General features: G+C 40.1%; 1 protein-coding gene across 4 annotated transcripts in view; it reads left to right on the top strand.

Annotated features, from left to right (window-relative positions):
- fbxl17 (F-box and leucine-rich repeat protein 17) overlaps window positions 1-13,412 on the top strand; it is a 694,756-nt gene that overhangs the window by 261,600 nt on the left and 419,744 nt on the right. For all 4 annotated transcript variants that reach the window (XM_063068625.1, XM_063068624.1, XM_063068623.1 and 1 more), the window contains one exon: window positions 12,262-12,392. In XM_063068625.1, the coding sequence (XP_062924695.1) occupies window positions 12,262-12,392 (131 nt within the window). The remainder of the gene's footprint in view (window positions 1-12,261; window positions 12,393-13,412) is intronic.

Here is a 13,412-nt window from a genome sequence, read left to right as displayed (position 1 = left end):
TTTGTGTCATTTTGGCAGAAGCCTAGAGAGGAAGTACTGAGAATTTTATGAGTTACTGCTTGGGGTCTGAAACCATGAAGAGTTTGAGAAAAAAAAATGCTGTCGATGCTGAACATGTGCAATAAAACATAAATACTGAAAATACTCAGCATATCAGGCAGAATCTGTGGAAAGGGAAATAAGAATTAATGTTTTGGGACGTTCTTTAATTAGATGTGTTAACTCTGTTTCTCTTTACAGATACGTATACAACTTTTTCGAGCAATTTTTAGTTTCATGATTTTGATTGGGAATAAATGTTAACGTGCAACAATGTTATAAAACAGGGAAAGCAGTGGGTAAAGATAACAATGATTTGAAGAAGAAAAAGATGAATGCTGGAGATATGAAATATAAACTGTAACATAGATTTTTTTTGCCATCATCATCCTTTTTTCTTGACTGCAAAGGTTTTGTACAATGCTTGGAATCTAAAAGAAGTTGAATTGCTTGTACTAGTGTAGTCATTGATATTTTTCCCTTTATAAGAATTTTGCAAGGTAAAGTTTTGTACTGACAAAATGGAGGCTGTGGAGAGGGAAGAATGGCTAAAGCAGATTTTTTTTGAAACTGAAATGTGTGATGTAGGGAATGTGGGAATATAGCTTTGCATGATAGCCAAGATATAAAGAAGTGTTTTCACAGCCACAGGCAAAGCTGCATAACACAATATGTTGCTAGAGTGACTGTGCCTCAAAGGATCATCTGATGGGAAAACATCATACACCTGTAGCAGTCAAAGTGTCTGTCTGTCTGTCTCTCTCTCTCTCTCCCCCCCTCCCCCTCTCCTTCCCCTTCCCCTCCCCCTTCCTCTCCCCCTCCCCTCCCCTTCCCCTCCACCCTCCCCCCTCCTCTCCCACTCCCTTCTCCTCTCCTCCTCTCCCTTCCCTTCTCCCCCTCTTCTCCCCCTCGCTCTTCCCCTCCTCTTTCTCTCACTCACTCTCACATATCTGGTCAGAGAAAGTTTCAAGATTGTACTCTAAGCATCCCTGAAGAAAGTGCAAGATCTCCACCACTGCTGGGAACCCCCATCCAGGGCTGCACAAAGTGGAGAAGCGACACTTGGGATGATGTTGAGAATCTTGAGGTCACGCATCAAGAACACACAGAAGCCTTGTGTAAGCAGCAGAATGAACACTTCATTTGCAAACTCACTGGCCTCATCAGTCACCTGCTTCATCCCATAAAGCTTGCAATCCTCAATCAATATCTCTGCTACAATTTATTTTGCTTTCCTCCTTTCAGATTTTGGTAATTAGTTCCATTGGTTCCTTAATTTTTGATTACAACCCTGTCATGCACCTCAGAAAGGAGCAGACTCAATGGCTTAATTCTGTTCTTATGTCTTATGGTCTTGTAGTCTGAAAATGTTCGAGCTACAGCAAAGTTGCTCTATAAATGAAGTTGCTGTTAAAAAGTTATCGCTACAACACCACTGTCGTAGGCCGAATTAAAGGTGGTGATAAATCAGCAGATAGGAGATCGAATGGTGCCAAAACAACAACCTTTGTCAGCGTGACCAAGGAACTGATAATTGACTTCAGGAAAAGGAAACCAGAGGTCCATAAGCCAGTTTTCATCGAAAGATCAGAGGTGGACATGGTCAGCAGCTTTAAATTCCTCATTGCTATTGTTTTAGAGGACCTGCCAAGCATGTAAGTGCAATTTATGAAAAAAGCATGGCAGCACCTCTACTTCCTTAGGAGTTTGTGAAGATTTGACTTGACATCTAAAACTTTGACAAACTTCTCTAGATGTGTGGCAGTGAGTATATTGATTGGCTGTATGACAGTAGTATGGAAACGCCAATGCCCTTGAACAGAAAATCCTGTAAGAAGTCGTGAATACAATCCAGTCCATCATAATTAAAGCCTTCTTCACCATTGTGTACATCTATATGAGACGCTGTTGCAAGAAAGCAACATCCATCTTTGGGGTCCCCCACCACTCAGGCCATGCTCTCTTCTCACTGCTGCTGTCAGGAAGAAGGTACAGGAACTTCAGTACTCACACCATCAGGTTCAGGAACAGTTACTAGCTCTCAACCATCAGGCTCTTGAACCAAATGAGATAACCTCTCAACTTTACTTGCCCCATTATTGAAATGTTCCCACAACCTATGGACTCATTTTCAAGGACTTCTCAACTCATGTTCTTGATATTTATTGCTGATTTATTTTGTACTATTATTCCTTTCTTTTTGTATTTGCGCAGTTTGTAGTCTTTTGTACGCTGGTTGAACACCCAAGTTGGTGCGATCTTTCATTGATTCTGTTATGATTATTATACTATAGATTTATTAAGTATGCCCACAAGAAAATTAATCTTAGGGTTGTATATAGTGACATCTATGTACTTCGATATTAAATTTACTTTGAACTTTGAAAATGCACTTCAAGTTAGTTTGTTTATGGGAGATGATTGATGTTGATAGTTCGATTGTGACTAACCAGTATCAAAGAACCGTTATAGAAAATTCTTTAATTTGTCTCCATCTTCCTGAAGCTGGTTGGTCCACTGTAAATTTCTACCATTATCGGCCTTGGAGTTTTTATTTTCTCTTGGAACATTAGTTTCAAAGTTCTTTAGTTACTTATTTAATTCTTCAACACAACATTGTGAGTCAAAGGACCCATTCATGTGTGTATTGTTCTAGTATTTTTTTATAGTAATGGACCTAAAATTGATTCTTGGGTAACACACTTAAACATTTTCCCAGGCTGAAAAGCAGTCATTCGTCACAACCCTTTGCTTCTGGTTACTTCACCATTCCTACATCCATAAAGACCTATGGGATTCCATCTTCATTACAAGCTTTCTGGTTGGCATTGGATTATAACCAGTCTGCAACATGTCGCTGTGGTTCACCAGCACCATCTTGGAGAAAAAATACCCTCTGAAGGCCCATTTGCACAACTCATCATGATCAATAGTTTTTATTATTTTATCAAAGAAATGTTTGAAGTCATAGGGTCAAAGAACATGGAAGAAGACCCTTTGGACCTTGTCCATGTCAGCTATGATGCCTCCCTTTTAATTCCAGTTTCCTGCCCATAGCCCGTATCTCCATATTCCTATCCAGCTACCTGTCCAAAAGCTGTCGAAGTGCTGTGACTGTGTTGCCACTACCATCTGCTCTGGCAGCTTGTTCCATATGCCCACCATCCACTGTGTGGAAAAGTTTGGCCCTTAAATCTCCTTTTGTCTTTCCCTTCAAGGTTTGAAGCTGAGGCTTTATAAGGCATTGATCAGGCAGCCTTTGGAGTGTTATGAGCAGTTTTGAAACTCATATCTAACACAGGGTGTTCTGGCGCTGGAGAGAATCAAGAGGTCCAGAGAATGATCCTGGAAATGAAAGAATTAAAGTATGTTGAGCGTTTGATAACTCTCGGTCTGTACAAGCTAGAGTTCAGAAGAATCAGTAGAGATCTCATCGAAACCTACCAAATACTGAAAGGCTAGAGGGAGTGGATGTCCTAGTGGAAGAATCTAGGAGCAGAGGGTACAACCTCAATAGAAGGACACTTCCTCAGAACAGATCAGGAAGAATTTCTTTAGCCGGATGGTGGCAACTCTGTGGAATTTATTGCCACAAATGGTAGTGCAGCCCAAGTCATTGAGTATATTTAAAGCGAAGGCTAGTATGGGTATCAAAGACAAAAATAAGACAGGAGAATGAGGTTGCAAAGGAATATAAGTGGAGTGGCAGAACAGACTTGATGGGGCCAAATGGCTGACTTCAGTTTCTTTTCCTTCTGTCTTAAACCTATGGCCTGTAGTTACTCAGAGATTATTTTCCTGAATCCATTCTGACTCTCCGTGACTTAATGCCTTGCCTTTTGAAATTAAGATTTACTCTTTCTCTGATTATTGCTCTCAGTAATTTCCCCACTGTGGATAATACATTGCTTGCCCTTTTGTTTGTTGGTGTATCCTTCATCTGTACACAAAACAGCACTCTATCGTGATCAGTCTCCCCGTCCACCAGCAGCATTTCTGGAATTGATACTATTTGAAAAGCTGCCGTGAAGCTTGTCCTGCTTTAGCCTTTATTCCTTTAAAGAGCTGTGTTGCATTGGGGTTGAGTATTGCTGGGGAAGTTGCCTGTCCTTTCCAAGGTTTTCCTATAGAGATCCTGTTTTCCAGTGGTGATGTTCCATCTTCCTGCAGTTGCAGCTGCTGGCATGCTACTCATGGAATGTAATGGTGAAGAGTGATCCTCTGTAGGCTTCTCAGCTCTTTGTGTGGGAAATCTGCCTGCTGAACCGGCTGTTGAAATGATTATATGAGTCCAATATGTGCAGATGTAGTATCCTCCTTCTTATAATTTCCCCCCATTGACACACTTGGGCCCATGGAATTAAACTACCAGCAGAAATAGTAGTAGTGTGATCACTCGAGTCGAGTATGATGTTCTTCTGAGGGGGTTATTCCCTTACTGGTGAATGCCTGTGCATGACTTTGTTTAACGTGGGGAGGCTGATTCAAGGGCAGCCACCACATGAAAGTTGACAGATTGGGGTCAGGGTCTAGTGGCATGAAACGCAAGATGACTGGGGGACCCTTGATGCTGTCGCGCTTTCTCTGCCTTCACCGCCGTTATGATGTGGCATCGTCTTCCACCAGTTCCACCGTTGAGGTTTTGGTTTGATCGCTCTTTGTCTGGAACCTCCCCCTTGACATTACCACCATGGGTGACTCTGTCTGGAGGTAAGCTCCAGGCAGCATTACTCAGGAACTCACAGGCCTCTCCATCACAACAAGGTGACAATCCTCGGACTGGAAACAATGCCACAGCCATGCTAGTGTAGGCACATGATTGGTGTTATTGGGATAACAGGAGTTCCCAACGGTTCATTAAATCTTTTTGACAAAACTTGGTCGTTGGTTTTGCAGTACTTTAGCAGCTACCAGTTCACTTCTGAAATTCAGTTCCATTGGGAGCAGTATAAGTGAATTTAGAAATAAGATACCACATTGTTACCTAGCAGGTTTAATGTTGGTGATAGAGACCAATTTTATATCTCAGATTTTTTAAGGAACCTTTTATTTGAAGTTATTGCTGCACTTACAAGTTACGAAGAAAGTTTTCAACTATAGTTGTGGTTACCATGTATTTGAAAACTTATTTCTGAACCATTTTATTTGAATGCACTTTGTAGCTCTGTAGTTGCAAAGCTTCAAAATGATTTAGCAAACTATTTTCCATGGGTAATTTTCTTCATATATAACAGGATAAATTATATGTTGTCAAGTACAAAATACCAGTTTTAACAGTTTTTGCAATGTGAAGCACTAGAGCTTTTCTTGTCTTTGAAAAAAGGCGTACAATATTAGACTATCCAACTGTGCGTATTTAAATATAGTTTGGCAGTGAACAGTTTTCGTCAGTTGGAATCCTCTCATAACATGCTGTGCATTGCAATTTCCTTAAATGCTAAGTAAATTGCTGTGTTCTGCACCAAGGGATCAATATGAAATGTTCATGTAAGTTGTTTTTAATGGAGACTTAAGGGAATAAAGATATTTATTCTTGGTTCAGAGAGTGATTAATGTGGTTCAGATAGGATTTAGTATCATTGATTGGGTTTAATAAATATGAAAGACTTATGCTCAACTTGCCCTAATTCAGCATTTTGTTTATCTATAAACTTGAAATCTCACTGAGGTAAAAGGTTAACTAGAGTAGTATGTACAAGGAAAAATATATATTACTTACGAAAAGTTCAAAGCTTGATCAGAGAAGAGCCTGCTTTGGTTACGATTATTAATATTTATAATGGCAACCATTTGTGTGAGAATGCCCAGTATTCCTGTCTACGCTAGAAAGGGATGATGATGATTTATTGGCTGTCTTTCATGGAAAGATCATGCCTATCTCACATAACTCTCCCAACAGGAAATGGCTGAGAGAAGCCAGCTCCATCTTTTGCAGTGAGGTTTGTTTATTAATAGGCCCAGAAAAGCTCCCTGAAATTATGAGATTGTCTAGAGAGAAAGAGGAGCTCAAATACTCCATGTCAGTATAGTAAGTAATAACTATTATATAAATTATTGGGACTGGAAGGCACTGAACTCCCAAAACCTGATAAGATGCATCTTTGGATTTTGTTGATGTTTGTCATTCTCAACATTACATAGACCGACAAATTGGAAGGTTAAAAATGTAATCCCACTATTTAAGAAAAGTGGGAGAGAGAAAACTGGGTACAGTAGACCAGTTATCTTGCAACACACATCAAAGTTGCTGGTGAACTCAGCAGGCCAGGCAGCATCTCTAGGAAGAGGTACAGTCGACCTTTCGGTCCGAGACCCTTCGTCCTGATGAAGGATCTCGGCCCGAAACATCAACTGTACCTCTTCTTAGAGATGATGCCTGGCCTGCTGCGTTCACCAGCAACTTTGGTGTGTGTTGCTTGAATTTCCAGCATCTGCAGAATTCCTCGTGTTTGCAACCAGTTATCTTGACATTGTTAGTCGAGAAATTACAAGAAATTGCGCGGAGAAATGATAAGAGGACTCTTAAAAATACTAATATTCTGATTGGATAGAATCAACATGGATTTACAGAAGAGAAATGATGTTGGACACTTGAGTTTTTTGTGGCTTTTTAGCAGGCGGATAAGAGCAAACAAGCTCGGGTGGAATTATTAGGACTTCTAGCCTAAGGTATCTTTGGAAGGTGGCTAGAGCAGGGATCCAAGTAAGTACTGACAGGAAATGGAGGGCAGAGGAAGCTGTTCAGGAGGCAGAGGCGAGGCTGCGTCACAGGAGGCTGGTGGGAGTGGTCACACAAGGCCGAGCTGGGCTAGGATCCTTTCCAACTCCCCAAATGGACACCAGAGGGAAGGAAAGGCGTCATCTAGTTCAGGAGGAGGTGAGAGCCGTAGTGGAGGAGATGAGAGCCTGCAAGGCAGTGGGAATGAAGCAACAGGGAGCTTGGACAAGATGGGAGAATGCGGTTGAGAGGAAAGTGACCTGGGCTGATCTTTGGAAAGCCGAACCACACCGCATCCAATTTCTCATCCAGGCAGTGTACGATGTGCTTCCAAGCCCATCAAACCTGCACACATGGGGCAAGGCAGAGTCATCTGCATGCCCACTGTGCTCCAAGCAAGGAACCCTGGAGCACATCCTCAGAGGCTGTGCAAGAGCACTTGGTGACGGACAGTACAGGTGGAGGCATGACCAGGTCCTGAAGCGCATCGCTGAAGCCGACAGCGCAGGAGTTGAGTGGGCGAAGCGTTCCCGACCCTCCAAGCAGACCACTGCCTTTCTCAGAGCTGGCGAGCAGCCAATACCTGCCAAAAGAACATCTGCAGGCATTCTGACCTCTGCAAGGGACTGGCAGCTGTTGGTTGTCCTCAAGGGCAGCTGAAGTTCCCCAACCATATCGCAGCCACCACCCTACGACCAGACATTGTCCTAGTGTCTGAGTCTACTAAGCAGGTGGTGCTGCTGGAGCTGACAGTCCCATGGGAAGATAGCTTGGAGGAGGCCTTTGAAAGGAAGCTCTCCAAGTACGCAGGACTGGTCAGCAACTGTCAGCAGGCTGGATGGAGAGTGAGGTGTCTCCCAGTGGAGGTTGGTTGTAGGGGATTCGTAGCCTGTTCTTTAATTAGAGCCTTCAGCATTTTGGGCATCGAGGGAGAGAGGAAGAGGAGAGCCATCCGCAGTACCACGGATGCGGCAGAGAGGGCCTCAAGATGGCTGTGGCTCAAAAGAGGGGAGCCATGGAGTCATAAGTAGCTAGCCATCTGGACACAAACTGGGGTCTGATCAGCCCCGGCTGGGTCACCTGGAGGTGGTTGTATGATGTTGAAAGACCCGAAACACCCGATGATTCCAGGAACATCACTGAAGATGTGTCCAGAAGCATTAATAGATGGATGTACACAGCTGGTAAAATGCCATACAACAGATTATTAAACATGGCGTTGGAGGTAATATTCTGGAGTAGTTTGTGGATTGGTTAGCAGACAAAGTGTGGGAACAAACAGGTGATTTTGAGGAGAAAGATTATGATTAATGAGAAGCTGTAGGGCTCAGTGCTGGAGGTTTCTCTGGAGACAGTTGCTGAATGTATTTACATCAGAGGTAGATAGATTTACAGATATAAAGGAAATCAAGAATGAGATGAGTGCAGGGAAGTGGCATTAACATAAATGATCAACCATTCTTTTATTGTATGGTGGAAATATCACAAGGAACAAATGTTCTACACCTCTTCATTTCCTTAAATTCCTTTCCCTCTGCCTGGTTTAAGATGGTGCTGATGAGACACAGCAACACTTTACTGGCAGTAACCAAAACTACTAACTGCTCTATTAATCATACTTTTTATGGACAATGATCACTGCAATCAATATCCGGTAACTTCCCTTTCAGAGTTGTGCTTTTGAACCACCTGTATGACCTGGTATTTTTGCAGTGTTCTGGGGGATTCGGTGACCTGGGGTCTTGGAAGGTGAAGTGCGGTTGTGGTGGTGCCGGGGGCCCGGGACCCATGCCTGCAAGTGAGGAACCAGCCAATGTTTGGCCATTGCTGAAGTGGACTTAAGGCAAAATTGAAGCAGCAGGCTGGGGTCCAAGATCAAGGAATGAGCCTGTGTGCACTTAAGCAGGGCCAAATTAAAAAGGTCAAGGTTTTGAGGGAAGAGAAAGACCAGTGTTCAGCGTACTGCTCCATAAAGTTTACTCACATCTGTGCTGAACTGAGGCTGTGGCGTGAAACCAATGAGTTCCTGGAGCAGCCGCAGTGATGAACTATCCTTATGGCTGTGGACTCACTTTTGTGAACTTCAGTTCTGGATGTTATTTGTTTAGTTTTTACAGTTTGTATGATTTGTTCTTTTTTCAAATTGGGTGTTTGATGGTCTTTTATTAACAGGTTGGGTTCTGTTGGGTTTCTTTATTTTTGTGGCTGCCTGTGAGAAGACGAATTTCAGGGCTGTATATAGTAAACTTGTACATACTTTGATAATAAATGTACTTTGAACTTTGAATTAATCTATTCTTGTTTTGATATACCTGCCAAGGGACATAGATCCTTTCTTTCCACCCTGTGAAGAGATCACCTAATTGGCTGCCAATTCAGGTTTTCACCAATAATCCTGTGATATTTTTCAAGTATGACCATTTTATGTTCAATTTCTAATTGTTTAAAATCTATTTTGTAATTAATATTCTGACTTCTGTCTTAATAAACTAATTCTAAAAATTTTAATGGGTGCAGAAGATGAGCACCGTAACAGAACAATTATCGGCCTTGCTGCAAGCCTAAACCGCAGTGAGTGATCCATTCATAGACTGTGTGGCTGAATTAAAGTATATTGTAACCTGGCGCTGATGATTATGGTGAGATAAACTGTTAGAGTAATGGGTAATGGAATAAAGGCAAATTGACATGTGGTCGGTGGGGCAGAATAGGGATGTCATTTGTAGAATAGTGTTGCAACTTATTCACTGGTATCTTTCATTTGAAGGATTATGGCAGGCGATCCGGTTTATGTGGTTAGTGCCTTGGATAGGGCATTGCAGCCTGGTAGGTCAGGAGTCAGAGCCTTTGAAGAAAGGTCATAGGGCGCCTGATTGGGTGGGATTCTGGCATCACTGGGGTGGCAAATTTGGAATCATTGTGTCTCTTGGGGGTTTGGAAAGGTTGGAGCTGTTGGTGGTGAGTGATCTGTATAGCGGGGATTTGGTGCTGTTTGGGGAGTGAGAGTACCTTATGACTTTCTGGGGATAAAATCCACCTCATTACAAAAGGAACATTACATTGGAAATGTTATCTGGTGTAGAAGTGCAAGGGTGTTGCAGATGCCATTCACTGATTACATTTATTGAATGACAGGAAGCAACACTAAAATAGTTGCTGTTGTGTTTCACTATGAAAGAAGACATTATTTTTTCAGGGTAGGGCAATGGAAGAAAAAAAATGCAATTTTGTATCTTGGCACGCCTTTGTTCTAATTGGAGCCAGCAGTGAAAACATTTTTTTCTGTTGAGTTTCTTATGATCTTTGATTACTTTAGAAACCTTCACGAGATTGACATCACCATTTTCTCCACTGACACCTCCTACCTCTCTGAATAGCTCACTAATATGACCTCTATTATTTTCGCAAAGTGAATGTAATGTTTCACAATTTCTTCACCGGTAACTTCTTTTCCCTGCTGTTATGGTCCCCTGCCCAATTATTTGCCTTGCATACTGTAAAAGTTCATATTTTTTCCAATTGTTTTGCTCCTTAAGTAGAATAATATTTTTGAAAAATGCATAGATTAAGTAGAGCTTCTGTTCCATATATTACATTAAAAATTCTTCAGGATGATTCTACATGCAGCATATTCACATAAACCCTTTAGTCACATAAATGAGTATTACAACCAGGGATTTTCATCAATTTATCTCCAGTTGCAGCCACTGACTTCTGCAGCTCATTCAGCGTGACTGTTGGTGTCACAGTAGCCTGTCTTACAAGTGTCGTTCTTCTCTCACAGCTAAGATTAGATGAATGAGGCAGGTTCATATTTTTCCACTTTTTCACTCTTTCCACTTTGAGCTCTGAGGTTTGTTCAGTGAGTTTGAGATGGTCTTGTACCCTTCCCCAGATCTGTGCTTCTGTATTATTTCCCTGACTTGGCTTGAATGCTCTTTTGTCTTCATTTTGAAAATCTATCATACTGTTGGATCTTGCCGAGGGAGAGGGACTACTTATTCAGGTGATCTCTCAATTTTCTGCATAAACAAATTGGGTGAATTGGGAAGGCAATATACAGTATTGCACGTGAGAAAAGTTAGCATACTAAATACAAAAGGGATGAATACTTTTTCAGTCTCACAATTTTGGTTTTCAATTTTAAGTAAAGTGTGACAGGTTTTGGAATTTTTCTTTTGATTTGACATGATGCACAATGTCTTGTAGATTAGCTCAAAAAATTGTACTTCAAAATATTTTAAATTTTGAAAATGGAACAGTAAATGTGAAAATAGTTGTGGGGGTTGAATACTTTTTCAATGCTCTGTATACTGTATATGATAAATTACTATTCATCAAAGGAAATCTGCTGTTAAAAACTTGAAGCAAAATGAAAGACAGGACAAAGCACCCTTGATTTAATTTCATTGTTCAAGGATTGCATTTGTCTATATTTCAAGCGAAAGGATGCTAAAGCAGTAAAACTTTCTCTGTTGTACCAACTTTCAGTTTGCTCAATTGTGACCAAAGCTCATGGTCTGACAATCTAATCTGCATAACAAGACATAAGTGTAGTGAATCCTAAAAAGGTGCATTTCCCTGACCATTATTTATCCATATGCAATATAAAGTTAGATGTGAAAATGTAAATTATTTGATCAATAGGATTATATTTTCATGGGGTTTTCCCAAATTTATGCCCCAATTTCAATAGAAGGTTCACAAAATCCATGGAGAAGCAACATCAGGGCAATTCATGCCATTTTCCAAGCCTGTCTGAATCTTCTTAGAAAGATAGGTATTGATGAAACACCCACAGATCACTGAACAAGTTTCCTGAAAAGACACTAATTAGATGTGACATCGTATGTATTACTTATTGCTGCAAACATAAATAGGCTTCTATTTATTATATATAAAGAAAAATCAATGTCCTCAATAAAACATGTCTACAAACTACATCTAAACTCCATGTGTCAATTAAACAGATAGGCTTAAAGCAAGTTCTGTTGCAATCAATGTGCTTTAAATTACAGTGAATAATTATCAGAATTCAACACTTTTTTAGTCAATGTATGTATGCAGCGTGTCTCAGCTGTTGGTTTTTTATTCAACGCCTATACATTGTGTTAGTAAGTGGAAGTTTAACATTTCTTTTAGAATGTCTTTGCAATAGAACAAGCCATTCAGCCTGTCCAATCTATGCTTTTCCCTATCCTCCGTTTGAGTCCCTGTGCACTTGAGTAAATACAGCATCAATTTGTATTTTCAGTTTACTTTGCCCTCATGTATTTATTTAGCTTCCCCTTGAATACATTGTGTAATTTGCCTTGGTTAATCCATACAGTAACAATAAATATATATTGGAAACAATTCAATCATGATCTCACTGTAAGAAGGAATTAGAGAGGCCATAGATGATCATTTTGTATGGTCCCTATTGCAGTTTGTTATTGTGATTTACAGCATGAATCATAGTGCAACAATGATCAATTTTAACTTTTATTTTTCTTCATTCTAAGCTGAAGGACCTCATCAGTCTTGATCTACGTCACATAACGGAGTTGAATAATGAAACAGTAATAGAGGTGGTGAAGAGGTGCAAGAAGTTAAGCGCTCTGAATCTATGCCTGAACTGGAGCATTAATGACAGGTACAGTTCATCTTCCTGAGTACATGTAATAACTTATAAACAGTGCAAACAATAACACAACAATCCTTTCTTCCATTGCTATATGTTGTGACATCACAGGCAAAGGGGATACGCCCATGTTAACAGTATAATTCAGAGTATGTGCAGTAAAAATATATATTATTGGCAACTCTTATTGGAAATAAAACATGAAACAAGCTTAAGAAGCATGAGGAAGAGCAGCTGTTTTATAACAATTATGTGAAGGTTCTACTCAGTGACTAAGATTGTCTGAATTTTGAATTAATCTGTATGTTTGTCATGCAAGTTTACTCCAAACTATTTCTTTATAATTAAATTACAGCATTGTTAGTTATTTTGCAAAATAATAGAGAGCGACATTGATTATATCATAAATAGAGTGGGAATGAAATTGGCTGCTTCCCTTTCCAGTTAAGTCAGTAAAAAGAATGGCTGAGGTTTAAAATGGGCTGGTAAATCATTGATACATTTTTAATGTTCATTCTCAAGGCTGATGTTGCTGATTATTATGCCAAATACTGTAGTACAGGTTTTAATATGAAACCAGAAAAGGTTGTACTGCAGAAAATATCAAAACAGAGAAAATAGCTGATTGCTGATGTCTAGTTATTATACATACAGAATGTAGTTTGTGAAATTGTATCTGAATAGTTACAGAGGGAAACTGGATACTACCACCTTTCAGTTTCTAACTCAGTGAACTTACTGAATTATTGATAGTAAAGTTGTTTATTTCATGTCAGAGGAACTTATTTAGTTATGATCTCGAACTCAACACTAATTTTTTTTAAAGTAATTCCGTCTTTTATTTGAGACGGGAAAGTGAGTTGTGGTGAAATCATGCTTGAAAAATTTGTGTATTTTGAAAAATTTCCTCATACAGATGATATGTTGAACACTAGCATTTCATACTTCCATTGTGTCTTCTATGGTTGTAGTGATGCAATTTTTTTGTAGAATTTTGATGCATGATGCATGTGAAGATAGCTGACTTTTAAA

This window comes from Mobula hypostoma, chromosome 16, assembly GCF_963921235.1.
Source record: "Mobula hypostoma chromosome 16, sMobHyp1.1, whole genome shotgun sequence".
Lineage (NCBI taxonomy): Eukaryota > Metazoa > Chordata > Chondrichthyes > Myliobatiformes > Myliobatidae > Mobula > Mobula hypostoma.
This window is presented reverse-complemented; position numbering and strand designations above follow the sequence as displayed.